General features: G+C 42.0%; 1 protein-coding gene across 2 annotated transcripts in view; it reads right to left on the bottom strand.

The window, feature by feature from the left end:
- The window catches only part of rap1gds1 (RAP1, GTP-GDP dissociation stimulator 1), a 53391-nt gene extending 36242 nt beyond the window's left edge, over positions 1-17149 (bottom strand). The window contains exons 1-3 of one of the 2 annotated variants that reach the window (XM_055900510.1): positions 16670-17149; positions 12839-12949; positions 11233-11355 (exon numbers count right to left, since the gene is read on the bottom strand). In XM_055900510.1, the coding sequence (XP_055756485.1) occupies positions 11233-11355; positions 12839-12949; positions 16670-16673 (238 nt within the window). In that variant the 5' untranslated portion in view covers positions 16674-17149. The remainder of the gene's footprint in view (positions 1-11232; positions 11356-12838; positions 12950-16669) is intronic. The other variant, XM_055900511.1, reaches the window with a different exon arrangement.
- Positions 17150-17615: the final 466 nt, after the last annotated feature.

Raw genomic sequence — 17615 nt, forward strand, 5'->3', positions numbered from 1 at the left:
CTACTTGAGGTTGCTGTACCTGTTGAATCAATTGATCAGTTGAAACGTAACTTATCTTTGAAAGTTAACCACTCCTATTTGCCATTGTTTCAATCTAAACCTACAGGAAAGTGTGTGCCCTCAGGCCTGGAAGGAAGCTAAATTAATTATGCTACCGAAGAACAGCAAAGCCCACTTTAATGTTTCAAACAGCTGACCAATCAGCTGGCTACCATGTTTTAGTAAACCTTTGAACAAAACTGTTTGACCAGATAAAGCTATTTCACATTAAACAGATTAACTACTGAATTTCAGCATGCTTGTAGGGAAGGGGACTCAACATGTATGGCACTTTAAGCCAATTTATTTTTTTATTTTTTATTTTACCGTTATTTTACCAGGTAAGTTGACTGAGAACACGTTCTCATTTGCAGCAACGACCTGGGGAATAGTTACAGGGGAGAGGGGGATGAATGAGCCAATTGTAAACTGGGGATTATTAGGTGACCATGATGGTTTGAGGGCCAGATTGGGAATTTAGCCAGGACACCAGGGTTAACACCCCTACTCTTACGATAAGTGCCATGGGATCTTTAATGACCTCAGAGAGTCAGGACACCCGTTTAACGTCCCATCCGAAAGACGGCACCCTACACAGGGCAGTGTCCCTGCCCTGGGGCATTGGGATATTTTTTAGACCAGAGGAAAGAGTGCCTCCTACTGGCCCTCCAACACCACTTCCAGCAGCATCTGGTCTCCCATCCAGGGACTGACCAGGACCAACCCTGCTTAGCTTCAGAAGCAAGCCAGCAGTGGTATGCAGGGTGGTATGCTGCTGGCTGGCAATCATTGCTTTTGTGTAAGAAATCGCTAAGAAGATTGTGGGAGCTGTTTTGTTCGACTTCAATACAGCTTTTGATATTATCAAAAACAATATTTTTTCTACTGTTGAAAGAAAACGTGTGTTTATGGCTTACATCCTCTGCCATATCGTGGATCAAGAGTTACCTGTCTAAGAGAACACAGAGGGTGTTCTTTAATAGAAGTCTCTCCAACATAATCCAAGATGGCTGCCAATCAGTCTTTCCGTTTGTATGTCTGATCCTTGAGATCTGAGTTAAGAGATGTTTTAATGACCCGATCATGTCTACAGAAGTAAACACTTGATGTGAAGGCGGATGCTGTATATAACTATTCTTTTTAGATCTGTCTCTATTTTACAAAATGTGTTTGTACAAATGTCTGATTGAGAAATACTTTTTTTTTCTTCCTCGAGCTGCTCGTAACTGTAGCCTACACCTTTTTGGAGTTGGAGCGAACAGAGTCATGAGAGTCTGTCTGAGCGCAAGGCCTGCTACTCGAGTGCAGGTGCGCACTGAAGGCTAGGAGCGTAGAAGCGGTTGACAGATTGGAAAACCTGATGCACCGTGTGAAAATCTATGTCGCTGTACACAACGTCTACTGGTCGTCACCTGTGCTGAAAGACCTCTAAACCAGCATTATGTATCTATTACTGTGCTTGCCCTTTACTCAATGCCTTCCTGGATTAAATAGGCTGATCAATGGGTGTGAGTTATCGTCGCCTTATGCCCTACAATTGGCAAACACTCCAACGAGACCATGTTATTACCACCAGGAACTTGGTCTCGCTCTGTAACTGCATTTGTACCACTTTCAAACGCAAGTGGGGCTACACATGATAACACACTTCCAAAATCGCAAACTCTTGAATTACTTTTTTTCTGTGTCGAAAGACTCAGCTCGTTTCATTGACAATGGTGCTGGCTCTGCTAAGTCCTCACGCATTGGGCAACTGAGATGTATTGTTAGGTTTTTATTGTTGATCTCTGGTAATGTGCGACCAAAACCTGGGCCGGTTAGATACCATGCAATCGACAGACTCCCTATGATTTTAAAAACAGCAGGTTTTGGCCTCTTGCATGTTAATGTCAGTCTATTTCCAAAAATAGATATGGTTAGAATATGGGCCAATACGACATATTGTTTTTTTTATCAGAAACTTGGCTAAAGAAATCTGTTTCAAATTTCTATTGATGGGTACAGGGTTTTTAGAACTGACCAAATGAGTAGAGGGGTTGTCACATGTCACATATTTGTCACATGCGCAGAATACAACAGGTGTACACCTTACAGTGAAATGCTAACTTACAAGCCCTTAACCAACAATGCAGTTTAGAAAAATACGTGTTAAGTAAAAAATAGATGTGACAAATAATTAAAGAGCAGCAGTAAATAACAATTGCGAGGCTGTATACAGGGGTACCGGTACAGAGTCAATGTGCGGGGGCACCGTTTAGTCGAGGTAATTTGTACATTTAGGTAGAGTTAAAGTGACTATGCATAGATAATAAACAGAATAGCAGCAGCTAGAGGGGGGGGGGGGTGATACAAGTAGTCTGGGTAGGCATTTGTTGATTAGCTGTTCAGGTGCCTTATGGCTTGGGGGTAGAAACCTTTTGGACCTAGACTTGGAAGACATTTAGAATCAGTGTAAGGGACAATCCCTGGTTTTCAGATAACTTGGCAGGATTAATTAGAAAAAAAAGTATCTTGGGCTTAAGCTAGACATACAAATGCTCCTGTTTACTGGGCCTCCTTCAGAGCGCTAAGAAACAAAATTACAGGATTGATCAGGAAGTCCAAATCAGATTTCTACAGTACCAGTCAAAAGTTTGGATACACCTACTCATTCCAGGGTTTTTCTTATTTTTACTATTTCACATTATAGAATAATAGTAAAGACAAACTATGAAATAACACATATGTAGTAACCAAATAGGTGTTAAACAAATCAAAATATATTTGACATTCTTCAAAGTAGCCACCCTTTGCCCTGATGACAGCTTTGAACACTTGGCATTCTCTCAACCAGCTTCATGAGGTAGTTACCTGGAATGCATTTCAATTAACAGGTGTGCCTTGTTAAAAGTTAATTTGTGGAATGTCTTACCTTAATGTGTTTGAGCCAATCAATGTGTTGTGACAAGGTAGGAGGGGTATACAGAAGATAGCCCTATTTGGTAAAAGACCAAGTCCATATTATTTCAAGAACAGCTCAAGTAAGCAAAGAGAAACAACAGTCCATTACTTTAAGACATGAAGGTCAGTCAATACGGAACATTGAAAGTTTCTTCAAGTTCAGTCGCAAAAACCATCAAGCGCTATAATGAAACTGTCTCTCGTGAGGACCGCCACAGGAAAATAAGACCCAGAGTTACCTCTGCTGCCGAGGATAAGTTCATTAGAGTTAACTGCACCTCAGATTGCATCCCAAATAAATGCTTCAGAGTCAACAGACACATCTCAACATCAACTGTTCAGAAGAGACTGCGTGAATCAGGCCTGCGTGGTTGAATTGCTGCAAAGAAACCACTACTAAAGAACACCAATAAGAAGAGACTTGCTTGGGCCAAGAAACATGAGCAATGGCCATTAGACCGGTGGAAATCTGTCCTTTGGTCCAAATTTGAGGTTTTTGGTTCCAACCAGCATGTCTTTGTGAAACAGAGTAGGTGAACGGATGATCTCCGCATGTGTGGTTCCCACAGTGAAGCATGGAAGAGGAGTTGTGACAGTGTGGGGGTGCTGGTGGCACTGTCAGTGATTTCATTTAGAAATCAAGCACACTTAACCAGCATGGCTAGCACAGCATTCTGCAGCGATATGCCATCCCATCTGGTTTGCGCTTAGTGGGACTATCATTTGTTTTTCAACAGGACAATGACCCAAAACACACCTCCAGAATGTGTAAGGGCTATTTGACCAAGGAGAGTGATGGAGTGCTGCATCAGATGACCTGGCCTCCACAATCACCCAACCGCAACCCAATTGAGATGGTTTGGACTACAGAGTGAAGGAAAAGCAGTCAACAAGTGCTCAGTATATGTGGGAAATCTGGAAAAGCATTCCTCATGCTGGAAAAGCATTCCTCATGAAGCTGGTTGCGAGAATGCCAGCGTGTGCAAAGCTGTCATCAAGGCAAAGGGTGGCTACTTTGAACATTTTTAAATATATTTTACACTTTGTTTGGTTACTACATGATTCCATGTGTTATTTCATAGTTTTGACATCTTCACTAATATTCTACAATGTAGAAAATAGTCCAAATAAAGAAAAACCCTTGAATGAGTAGTAGGTGTCCAAACTTTTGACTGGTACTGTATCTAAATGCAGTCACAGAGAACCTAAAACAACCCTAAGAGGTTCTGGAAGCTAATCAAATCAGTGTCATGTTCTAATGTATCCTCTGGCCTTCCTGACCATTTAATGATGGATTCTAATGAAGTGGAGGATAAAGCCCATATTGTAGGGGTTTTTAACAAGCACTTCATATCTGATGGTTCAGTTTTTTTAATAATGGTGGGGCCCATGTCTCTAACATAAGCTCTGTTACAGTAAACTATGATACAGGCTCTCATGTGAACCATTTTAACGTTGAGCCTATTTCTTATACTGAGGTCTATAAAGCACTAAAGGCAATAGACACTAAGAAGTCTGCAGGTCCAGACAACCTGGATCCCTGTCTCTTAAAGATAGCAGATGATATTATTACTGAACATGTGGCTCACATTTTCAACTTTAGTCCCTTGACCAATTCCATAGGGGCTCCCAAGTGGTGCAGTGGTCAAAGACACTGCATCTCAGTGCTAGAGGCGTCACTACAAACAACCGATTCCAGACTGTATCACAACCGGCCGTGATTGGAAGTACCATAGGGCGGCGCACAATTGGCCCAGCGTATTCCGAGTTTGGCCGATGTAGGCCATCATTGTAAATAAGAATTTGTTCTTAAAACTTCTTATGGCTGCAGGGGCAGTATTGAGTAGCTTGGATGAAAAGGTGCCTAGAGGTGCCCAGAGTAAACTGCCTGCTCCTCAGTTCCAGTTGCTAATATATGCATATTATTATTAGTATTGGATAGAAAACACCCTGAAGTTTCTAAAACAGTTTGAATGATGTCTGTGAGTATAACAGAACAAAAACCTGAGAAAAAAATCCAACCAGGCAGTGGGAAATCTGAGGTTTGTAGGTTTTCAACTCATCGCCTATCGAATACACAGTGGGATATGGGTCAGTTTGCACTTCCTACGGCTTCCACTAGATGTCAACAGTCTTTAGAACCTTGTCTGAAGCTTCTACTGTAAAGTGGGGCCGAAGGAGAGGGGATTGAGTAAGGTCTATCATGAGCTGAACATGCGCTGACCATGCGCGTTCATGTGAGAGCGAGTTCTGTTCTATCGCATTTCTGAAGACAAAGGAATTCTCCGGTTGAAACATTATTGAAGATTTATGTTAAAAACATCCTAAAGATTGATTCAATACATTGTTTGACATGTTTCTACTGACTGTTACGGAACTTTTTGATATTTCGTCTGCTTTTAGTGAACGTGCATCTATCTCCAAACTCCCTATCCTGGCCAAGTCTGAATCCTTAGAACTCACAGTTAAAAGAAACTTCTTAATTGAAAAGAACATGCAGGGTTCAGTCTGGCTTTAGATCGGGGCACAGCACCACAACTGCAGCTATGGCAGTGGCAAATTACATCATGCACTTGATAAAAAGCCACATTGTGCTGCTCTGTTTGTTGATTTATCAAAGGCATTTGATTCAGTTGACAATGAATTGTTGCTAGCTAGACTCAGTGACCTTGGTCTCAGTGAAGGGGCAGTAAATGGGTTTAGGAACTATCATTCTGACGGAACACAATGTGTACATGCTGACAATCACAAGTCTAGCTTTCTTAAGATTAATAGAGGTGTGCCCCAGGGTTAAATTTGAGCTCCTGTGTTGTCCTCAATTTTATTAATGATTTGGGAAATGGGAAGCAACCAGCCAAGTTGCAGATGATACAGTCATATATTCATGTGCTCCTTCTCTGGTTCATGCTGTTGAAGAGCTCCAGAGTGCTTTTCAGTCACTGCAGGTCTCCCTTTATGGTCTCAAACTCATCATGAATGTAAAAAAACCAACATGACATTTACCAGAGCTCAGGTTACCAGAGAAGGTTAGCATTGTCACATATGGTGGCTTATCCATTGAGAAAGTGTAATCCTACATATACCTAGATATATGGTTGGATGACAAGTTGTCCTTTAAAAGTTAATTTGGATAATTTTGTGAGGAAGCTTAAATTGAAATTGGGGTTTTATTTTCGCAATAAGGCTTGCTTCCCACTTATGGCTCGAAAGAAGCTTCTTTTCTCTCTCTAATTGATGATATACTTGTTGTATATGCATGCAGCCTCCTCTGTCTTACAGAGACTGGACTTTGTTTATCATGCATCCTTGGGCTTTATTACAAATGCCAAGTAACTCACCCACCATTACACAAAATGATAGGTTGGACCTCACTTTATATGTGCAGAAAGTTACATTTGTAGGTGTTCATCTACAAAGCAATTTTGGGTAAACTCCCTCTTTAGCTACAGTCTGGTCTCCTTCACCACCAGCAGTTACATTACACCATCTTCTAGGTGGTTGCTACTTAAAGTCCCCAGGACATTTACAGTTTAGGCAGGACTGCCTTCTCATATTGTGCACCAGAGGCATGGAAAAGTCTACAACCCATGCTGTATCTAGATATGTTCGTGCCATTGAATTAATTCAATATTTTGATGGAAGACTGTTACAGAGGAGTGTAAATGCTTTTTTAGGCTGGATCATGTTGTTGAATTGTATTGTTGTATGTTTTAATTGTGTAATGTATTGATTGTTGCGGCCTTCTAGGCCAAGTCTCCCTTGAAAAAGAGACTCGGTCTCAATGGTCTTTTCCTGGTTAAATAAAGGTTAAATAAAATAAAGTGGTCATACCCCAGGGTAGCTGTCTAGGCCTCTTACTATTAAAAATGTTTACTAATGACCTGGCACTGAGTAAAGCCTGTGTGTATATGTATGCTGATGACTCAACATCAGCTACCACAGCAAGTGAAATCCCTGCAACACTTAACAAAGAGCCACAGTCAGTTTAAGAATGAGTGACAAGTAATAAGATAGTCCTAAATATTTATAAAACACAAAACATTGCATTTGGGACAAATCATTCACTAAATCTCAACTAAATATGGTAATGAATAATGTGGAATTTGAGCAAGTTGCTTGGTGTAACCCTGGATTGTAAATTGTCATGCTCAAAACATATTTATGCAACGGTAGCTAAGATGGGGAGAGGTCTGTCCGTAATAAAGAGCTACTCTGCTTTCTTGACATCACTATCAACAAAACAAGTCCTACAGGCCCTAGTTGTCACACATGTACTACTGTCCAGTCATATAGTCAAGTGCCAAAAAGAGGGACATTACAGGTGGCCCAGAGCAGCACGACTGGCCCTTAAATGTACACGGAGAGGTAACATCAATAACATGTCAATCTCTCCTGGCTCAAAATAGAGGAGAGATTGAATGCATCACTACATGTCTTTGTGAGAGCTATTGACATGTTGAAAGCACAGAGCTGTCTGTTTAAACAACTACCCAGCTCAGACACACATGCATACCCCGCAAAACATGGCACCAGGGGTCTCTTCACAGTCCCCAAGACCAGAACTGACTCTGGGAAACGCACAGTACTACATAGAGCCATGACTACTACATGGAACTCTATTCCACATCAAGTAACTCAAACGAGCAGTAAAATCAAACTTAAATTAAAACTACGCCTTATGAAACGTGGATAGTGAAGAGACACAAACAGGCGCATAGTAAAAACTTCCAAATACATTTTACTCAGGAATGCAACAAAAAAAAGGTTATTTTAGTCCAGTAGGTTTGACACCGTGAGCCTTCAACAGTGAACTGGGCATAGATATTTCCAGGGCCACTGACAGATAAAATGCCAGCGGGTTGGTGTAAATGCTCAGGCTGGCACATCAGCAGGCGGCGATCATTAGATGCTGCTAAAAGTACATTCATTATCTCAACCGTTTCCTCCCCCAACTCGGTGTCACTTCCGTTGAACTCGGAGCCTGCCTCTCTGAAACCCACTCATAATTACCCTACAAGCATCTTCTGACACTGCAGCATCTGGGTTGAGGGGCCATGCATATTATAATTTGTCACATGGCAAACGAAGACTACTCGAGTCCAATATGTGGCCAAGAAAAATGTGACTTCTTTACAATTGGAGAAGTCAAGAAGCCGTCAACTTATTTTAAATGACCAATCTCATCCGTGCTATCGTAACGCTTTAACACGCGCACTATTTAGCTGTTATGGGTAATAAGAGTGTTATTAATGTCTTATGTTGATAGAATGAATACATCTATCCCCTAATCTCACCTTTTATGTTATGGTCTCTAACAAACAGTTCCTGAATCTCAACAACCAGCCACTCACTGCTGTGCATGTTCCTTTGGTCAAGCCACAGTATGGCATGGAGTAAATAAATGACTCACTGTGCCAATGTGTGAAAATTACTACTGTCTAGGAAAGCAAGATAGATGGCAACACCAACAAACAGGTCTCCTATGGTGCCTGCTGTTAGGAGTCTGAAGCCATCTGTTGCCGTTCGAACGGGAAAAGGCAGAATTTCCAAATGGGGAGCGGGGTGGACAAACAAACAAGGACACGTCCACAATCTAGGCTACACAGCAAAAATATATAGACTATCACCCATACGTGATTATCTAAGATTGAAAACACGCAACATTTTCATCCATAGTCTTGAGCATCAGCCCACAAATAGATAAATCACCATCCCATTCAATAAACCCTTTTGAACCCAAAAGTGGCCGTCGACTGCCTTTCTTTAAATTACTATAGCGGCCGCGAACGGGCTTGTTTTTATAACAATACCTGTGTCAATATCGCAATATTATCTTGCTAACGACCTGCTGTCGTATTCGCGTGGCTGTTGTCATCAACCAGAAGCAGGGTATGCCGTCATTTGACAAACATTTTTTTCTTCAATTCATTACTCAAAATGACAGCGCCAAAGCAGACACAACTTTTCACTGTGAAAGAGACTTTATCTATGTTGGTCGGTGATACGGATTCGCAACAGGTGCTTGCACTTTAAAAAGAGATGATGTCGAGGTGAGTGAAATAAGGAAACAGCATATATATGTTTTGTCTTGTGGATGTTTGAGGCTGTGTTTATCTGTTGGGCTTAGTTTATGGTTTGTCATGTTTGCTTGGGGCAGATATTCATTGGCTATGCATTGCCTCGTATTCCTGTCGTATACATTGCCTCGTATTCCTGTCGCGTTAGGGTAGTAGATGCCAGCGCAGTGGAGCTCATATGACAAGTTGGATATTTTTCTTCTCATAGCCAGCTAACAAGTTGCTTGTTTTGTACCGTTTCTACCGATGCAATTAATTTGAAAACTGTCCGAGCTTCATAACTAATCAGCTAACACTGGTGAACTCTGCAGTTAGTCTGTCAGGCAAGAAAGCAAGAGTTGATTGGAGGAGAGAGACAGTGTGTGTGTGTGTGGGTGGAACGGGAGGCGTGTAACTGTATCACCCATTATGGAAACCCCTTATTAGGAAGAGAGTATGTGTATGTTAAGAAAGAGGAAGGAAGAGAGTGTGTGAGACATTATGTTCCTGACTACAATTGTATCCTATTTGTTGCTCTTCTCACTCTGTTCCTGTAGGTCAGTGAAAGAGAATGAATTGACGTGGAGAGTCAAGGCTCAGCAGCAAAAGGCAGGGAGGAAGAGGAGTTAGAGATGACTGGAGAGTGGAGGGAGAGAGGAAGAGGAGAGGAGAAGAGGAGGTAGAGGAACATGAGGGAGGACAAAGAAGAGCACAAAGTCCCACTATTCAACCTTGTACCACACAGCCTGGGGCTAAAGTGACAGTGGCAGGGGTTTTGGAGTTGTTTATAAAGGTGGTAGGAACGTATCTGTTCCAGAGCTTGTAATGTATTACAACAAGAAAATGTGAGGGGTTGACCATCTTGACCAACTGAAGAGCTATTACAATGTTGGACGCACAGGCAGAAAATGGTGGAAGTACTGTATGTGTTTTGGGGGATGCTCAACATTGCCATCATAAATATGTACATTGTGTGGGGGACCCTGCAAAAGCCCCTTCACAGAAATCGCAGGCGCTGGTCCCAGAAGGCATTCAAAATGCAGCTTGTGCATTCACTTTGTGATATGGCTACAGTGCCAGGAAGAGGAGATCCAAGAGTGTGACACCAGGGAGTGTAGATTGAGTTTTAACTCATAATTTGAAAGCAGGTGAAGTTTGAAGGGTGCGAGAGAGGGTGTGTGGTGTGCATCCTGAGTAGATGCAGGGCAAAGAGTGGGAGATGTGTGGAAACCTCCTTTGAGTGCTCTACGTATTCGGCAACACCTTGCATGATGAGGACGTGCTTCCAGTAGTTCCATGACAAGTTGTAAGCTAAATGCAAACACTAACGTGACAGTGTGAAATATGAATTTGTCCTACAAATCTTTTACTGTCTCTGAACAGTTTTTTAAAAATCTTCTCTCTCTAATACTGGTTGCAGTTAGTGAGTTTTCAAAGTAGGCTACTATTTCTACATTTTGTGTCAGGCCTGGTCTGTACTAAACCTTATTGAGAGAGGTTATCTACATGTTGAAATAGTCTCTGAAGAGTCGTTTGTATTTTTACAAGAATAAGAATCGCTGTCAAATCAAAGCCTACTTTGTGTGGGTTGTGAAATACTTTCTGAATATTGTCCTATGGTCACATTTTGGATACATTTTTTATTTATATGTAAATAATATTTCTAAGTATAATATATTATAATTGGTACATTTTGAGTGAGTAATTTAGTCAAATTTACTACAATTGAAATACTCTAGGGTTTGTTGTTGTGTAAAGTGCTAATATTTTTTGATAGTGAGTGTCTATACACAATGGAAGACAAAATTAGTGTTATTCCTACTGACATGAATGTGGTGTCATTAAAGAAGAGGTTGTGCTCTTTAAAACTAAGTTAACTTGTAATTGTCATTTGTTCTTTGTTTTTGAGCCATGTCTGTGTGTTTGAAATGTGTGAGAAAAATGTGCTTTATCTTAAATTCTCAGTAAGCTACAGCAGCATTCTAGTAATTCTATTGGGGTTTAAAGGGTTAACATGGAAAATGAAGATAGTGCTAACTAAATGAGATATACATACAAATGCAGGCTAAATCGCCTGAGAATAAACAAAGTATAAAAATTGGATACTGACAAGATGGCGGAACCAAAAGTGAGAAGAATGATGCTTCCTGGGGAGGATGAGATGAGGTGTGGAGAAACCAAGCGAAGGGTGCCTCACCATTTTTGGCCACCTCGGCTATGATGTTGGCTACTTTGGGGGTGCAAGAGGACTGTGGGGCCAGCAGGGTGGGAAGCAGGGGGAGAACGCCCATCTCCTGGATCTTCTCACTGGCGTCAGCATCTAGGAGGGGAAAGGAGAAGGGGAGAGAGGAGTTGAACAGTTGGGGGAAAAAAGGGCTCTCTCAATTTGTCTTTCTATGAATCCTTGCATTCTATCCCCTTGCCCCATCTGAGTCAGCAGGTAGCCAAGCGATTAGGAACGTTGGGCCGGCAAGGTGGAAAAAACGAGCGTTCTGCCCTTGAGCAAGGCAGTTAACCAACAACAACTGCTGCCTAGGCGCAAATGATGCGGACGCTGATTAAGGCAGCCCTCCACACCTGTCTGATTCAGAGGGTTTGGGTTAAATGCGGAAGACACATTTCGGTTGGATGTATTCAGTTGTACAACTGACTAGGATTCACCTTTCCCTTTCTCTATTGAAGGAGAAGATCCAAGAGCCTGCCCTCTGTCCTTCTCTAAAGCTTTTGAAAACGAGGCAAGTAGAGAGGACGTATGGATGAGCTGGGCAATGTGAAGCGGATAATGCTTTTCCATTCCATCCAGGTCGCTCAACTTGTTGGGTTATTTATGATCATCCCAAGCCAGGCTCCATGAATAAAATGACTAGCAGTTGGAAACTAGCGTAGACATTAAATTATTATTGTAACCAAATAAATTACCATCACTGATTTTTATTATTAGGCTAAAGGTGGTATCACAAAAAGTGTGCGAGCATTTTTTCTTTTTTTTCTTGGTCAGCACCTCACCCAAACAGACTACTGTACGTTCAGAACCATCTCTTGCCAATGCCAAGAGACAGGAAGTGGATGGGTTGTGCTGCCAAGTGCAGTAAAACATTAAAGCTACAACAGTAAACACAAAGCTAAAAGACAGCTGAGGATGCAGATAGCCAGCTAACTCAATTAACTTAAAAAAACACAAATAAGGCCAATAAAATGCTCAAACAACGAGATACTGACCTAGGCCGAGCCAAAACAGGCAGATGGTTATGTTACCCAAACTAAGGAGGACGGACAGATGTGAATAAGGCTGGCTGACATGGGCCTTGCACGAAAACAAATGTGACCCTGGTGACTAGAAAGTTAGATACTATATGTTCTCCGTCATTTTCTTTGGAGATTTTCTATGGTTTTGATAGTTACACATAAGCCCCTTACCTATCAGAACTGGTACAGAATCCAGAAGCATCCACTAAATATAACCCATTAGGGGGCTAACGTGTCAATGATGTTTTGAGCGTGGCGTTAATCTACTGGAAGTGTCAGAATTCTGACTTCAGTGCGTTCAATACAACTGGGAACTTGGGGGGGGGGGGGGGGGTTGCTTTGAGCGATCATCCAGGTCGGAATTCCAAATCGGAAACTCAGGCATCTTTCTAGAGCTCTGACATTTCGACCTTAACATCACTGACGTCATGATTTGATTTTGTTTTAATCAGAGTTCCCAGTGGTCTTGAAAGCACCATCCATCCTGTACTGTGGATAAGGTCCTGAAGGGTACCCTCCAGCAATGTCACAGTCTGAGGAGTGTGGGTCAAACTTACTGTTGTGGGCCAGTGCTTTGAGCAGGCAGTCCAGGCAGCTCTCCACACTGTCTGTGCTGCTGTCAGCTGAGGCTAGCTTCAGCTTCTTCAACGCATCACTCAGGTTATCTGCTGTGAGGGGGAAAGTGAAAAGATGAATGGGCAGTGGTCCTGACCTCAGTTTACTCCTAGGTCTTAGGTAGCCTACACTGTTTTTATCAAGGGCTGGATGGCAGATTTGACCACAGTTGCTACCTTCAGCCATACAGTATAGAGCAACCCACAAGTAATATCACACAGTTTAAAGGGATATGAGAAGACATACAGGCTACACTAAATCCACCATCCATAATTTTGTCAATGTCTGAATCTGACTGTTAAACAGTCGCCGTCCTCTGCCTAGTATCCTGCCCCGAACCTTAGTCACTGTTACTAGCCGGCTATCACCCGGTACGCTACCCTGCACCTTAGAGAATGCTTTGCCCTCTGTACATCGAGCCATTGAACACTGGTCACTTTAAGAATGTTTACATACTGTTTCACCCACTTTATATGTACAGGACATTCGGAAAGTATTCAGGCCCCTTGACTTTTTCCAGTTTTGTTACAGCCTTATTCGAGAATGGATTACATTTGGGGTTTTTTCGCTGATCAATCTACACACAATACCCCGAACGACGAAGCAAAAACAGGTTTATAATTTTTTGCAAATATATCACATTTACGTAAGTATTCAGCGATGTTGCCAGGTTTCCTCTAGATGTGACGCTTGGCATTCAGGCTAAAGAGTTCAATCTTGGTTTCATCAGACCAGAGAATCTTGTTTCTCATGGTCTAAGAGTCCTTTAGGTGCCTTTTGGCAAACTCCAAGCGGGCTGTCATGTGCCTTTTACTGACGAGTGGCTTCTGTCTGGCAACTCTACCATAAAGGCCAGATTGGTGGAATGCTGCAGAGATGGTTGTCCTTCTGGAAGGTTCTCCCATCTTCACATAGGAACTCTGGAGCTCTGTCAGAGTGACTATCAGGTTCTTGGTCACCTCCCTGACCAAGGCCCTTCTCCTCCGATTGTTCAGTTTGTCCGGGCGGCCAGATCTAGGACGAGTCTTGGTGGTTCCAAATGTCTTCCATTTAAGAAATATGGAGGCCACGGTGTTCTTGGGGATCTTCAATGCTGCAGAAATGTTTTGGTACCCTTCCCCAGATTTGTGCTTTGACACAATCCTGTCTCGGAGCTCTACGGACAATTCCTTCGACCTCATGGCTTGGTTTTTGCTCTGACATGCGCTGTCAACTGTGGGACCTTATATACCTGGTGTGTGTTCCTTCCCAAATCATGTCTAATCAGAAACATCAAGGATGATCAATGGAAACAGGATGTACCTGAGCTCAATTTCGAGTCTCATAGCAAAGGGTCTGAATACTTATGTAAATAAGGTATGTTTATTATTTGTAAAAAATTTGCTAACATTTCTAAAAACCTGTTTTCGTTTAGTCATTATGGGGTATTGTGTAGATTTGAGAGAAATTGTTTTAATCTATTTTAGAATAAGGCTGTAATATAACAAAATGTGGAAAAAGGAAAGGGGTCTGAATACTTTTCGAATGCACTATATTCTAGTCATGGCTAATCCTGTATAACTACTGCTGTACACCTTTAATATTCATATAATGTCTATACGCACCATTATATATATTCCGGACACTGACATTGCTCATTCTGATATTTCTTCATTTTAACTTTTTGGATTATGTGCGTATTGTTTTGTATTGCTATGTATTATTACTGTACTGTTGGAGCTAAAAACAAGCATCTTGATGCACCTGCAATATCTGCAAATCTGTGTACGCAACCAATAGAATTTGACTTGATTTGAATAGAAATGTGTCTCAAAACAAGAGGCCGAAAAACACTTTTGTAAAAGTTATTACACAATAAGAGACTGAAAGGTCGAGAGACAGACAGACTGACTTAAACCAAAGCCTTCTGGCTCCTCCTGCATAAGGATGCACACAGCTGTGCCCCGCATCATCACTTCCACTGTTCCATCGCCCTCCATTCTCCTTCTCAAATGGTGGCTCTAGACAACACTGTGACAGATTGGTCATACAGCAGTGGGCCCGAGTATAATCAGGACATGAGCCGTTGTAGAGCTCATCCCTGAGGAGCTCTACAACCGTAGGCATAGCTGACATGTGGCAGTGGGTATCAGACCATTAGGACTGCACCAAAACACATTGGGTAAACAGGAGCATGTCAATACAATAATATTGTATGGATAGGAGTTCAAGTCATGATGGGAACTGCCTCGGTCACAGGCTGTACTTTGATGGGTCCTTATAATGGACATTCTCTGTCGAAACAGTACGCCTGGTATGCTAGGCCAACTCTAATAATTATTTAGAGATTTTGACATCCAGAGCTGTTACAGAGCTCAGCTAATGGGCTGCCCCAGGGGAAGAGGAGCTGAGGTGACAGCCACACACTCACAGAGAGAGAGCGAGCGAGCGAGAAAGAGCAAAGACCATGACATTCCCCCTCCCGCAGATGGTCTCAAATGTGTGCAGTGAGGATTTGGATTAAACCGTGTGACAATTTTAAAACCAGTCAAACGAGTTGTTTTTTCCAGCCTGGCCTCCATTATATAATGGATTTTTCTTGCCATTCAGATTATGGTATTTGTCAGGGTCCCTCCCTATGGCTAATGAGGCCCGAGTGATGCATTACCGTAACACAAGACATGTTAGAAAAATGTTAGAAACACATAACAGGCAATGTTTGCATAAAGACTGCGCCAGTCAATTATCCATAACTAATAAGTCTAGCTTTCTGTGCCTATTGATGATTCTACCCACCAGTCTTCAATCAAAGCATTGATAAATGCAATGAATTAAGTGTGTTACTGCTTGGTTGGAGCAAAAGCCTGCACCCACACTGCTCTTCAGGGTAAGATGCCCAACCCTGTCCTATAAAGATATGGGTCGGTGGATGGATCGGTTCATCTGACCTCCTTTCTGCAGAATCACATCATGGAAAATTCTGGAGGCTAGTACCATGTGCTTGCACATTGTATTGCAATGGAGATACAAAATATACCCCAGAATTCTGGAACAATCAAAAACCCTGATGAGACAAGAGTACAACCTACTCAACAATCCAACGCAAGTCACTGGGAATAAATTATTCGAGTTAAAATGGGAGTAGATGCATTACTCCCAAAAGAGAGCATCCTCAGTCAATACATTTTTCTTACTAAGTGTCAGGCACACAATTACTATAAAAGGCGCCATGAACAGCTCGATTCGTCAGTGTGTGAGTGTAGGACTATTGCATAACGGTGTGATATGGATGGCAAACATGTCTGCGCTGACTAACAGTGCAATACACTGATGATAGTAAACAAGTAGTACGGCTGTCAACATGTATGCATGTGGTAATGTGGTAGTAGCTAGAATTTGTGTTTAACTAAATAGTTGATGATTCAATGCAATAAATTCCATACGAGGCTCGAGCTGGAAAAAAAATACAACGTTAGCAATATGGCTGTCAAGAATGCAGGTTCTGTCTAGCAATGCTCGTGTTACATAATGCCATTGCATGGGCAAGCGAACAGACAGCTTCCCGTATCCTCTATCCACCCCACCTACTCGAATGAATCAAGAACTCAAGACACAAAGTGCGGTCTTCTAGTTGGCTGCAAACATGGGACATATTTAGTTAGTTAGTTTGGCTAATTACGATACGCACCCACCTACCCTTACATGTGTGGGCTACTATGTCCACGTCTGTCTGTGTAATCTTTACAATAATTGACAACTGGATGACGTATGATTCAGAAAGTGTTGTTACTCACCCATTTGGCTACTGTAGTGCGCGTGATAGTCCCAATCAGTTTCGAATTAGGATGCGCCCAGAAGGCTGTCAAATGGGTATTCACAGCAAAAAATATATATAAGTTATATGTGTTGGTCAACACTTGATGTTATATTATTTGAAGTCGCTAGATTGCTAGCTGGCTGGTCAATCAGATACCAAGGCCCACCTTAGCTAACCCACGCCGTGTCGTACCCGGCAATACTAGCAAACTACACAACCTCTCCCTCCCAGATGGCGCCGGGGATGCTTGCAGCCTAGCCTATCGTACGACCCCGACCTCACAACTACGATGGTATGGTTGTGTAATTTATCCGCTGGTAATATTCATCCACATCGACGCCAAAATTCGCTACTTCAACTACAGAGTTTTGCTTCAACCCTACTAGAAACGCACTTCCTATACTCGCTTGCTTGCAGTTGCGGCACAGAATCCATGCACAGGGAATAGCAGCCTATTGCTTGCAGTTGATTGGTTATTGGCCTGTACATAAGATCTCGTTTTCCACGATTATTGGCCAAAGTCTGTGTCGTTGGCTCGTGCCACGCCCTAAAGTGTTAAAAAATGCCCACCTTTCAAGTGACATCCACAATCCATAGCAATTAAGTCATACAAACATAATTGTAATAGGCAAACAAGCAAAATTGTAGCTACAAAGTTTGGTCTGGTTGCTACTTCACTGGAAGACTAAGGCACTCTTTTCATTTGACTATCTGGGTTAGGAGGGATTGGACCATAGAAATAAAATTAATAGAAATTAGAATGTGCTGCTGTTTTTTGGATTACCAAAATCCATGACCGGGAACTGTCTGAAAATCAATTATTCTGAGAAGGGCGGAGATGTATCCATATAAAATATTACTGGGCAGAGATTTTGTATCCATATGTATTTTTACAGCTGTAGATTGGTACTTTCAACATTTCC

This window comes from Salvelinus fontinalis, chromosome 36 (assembly GCF_029448725.1).
Source record: "Salvelinus fontinalis isolate EN_2023a chromosome 36, ASM2944872v1, whole genome shotgun sequence".
Classification (NCBI taxonomy): domain Eukaryota; kingdom Metazoa; phylum Chordata; class Actinopteri; order Salmoniformes; family Salmonidae; genus Salvelinus; species Salvelinus fontinalis.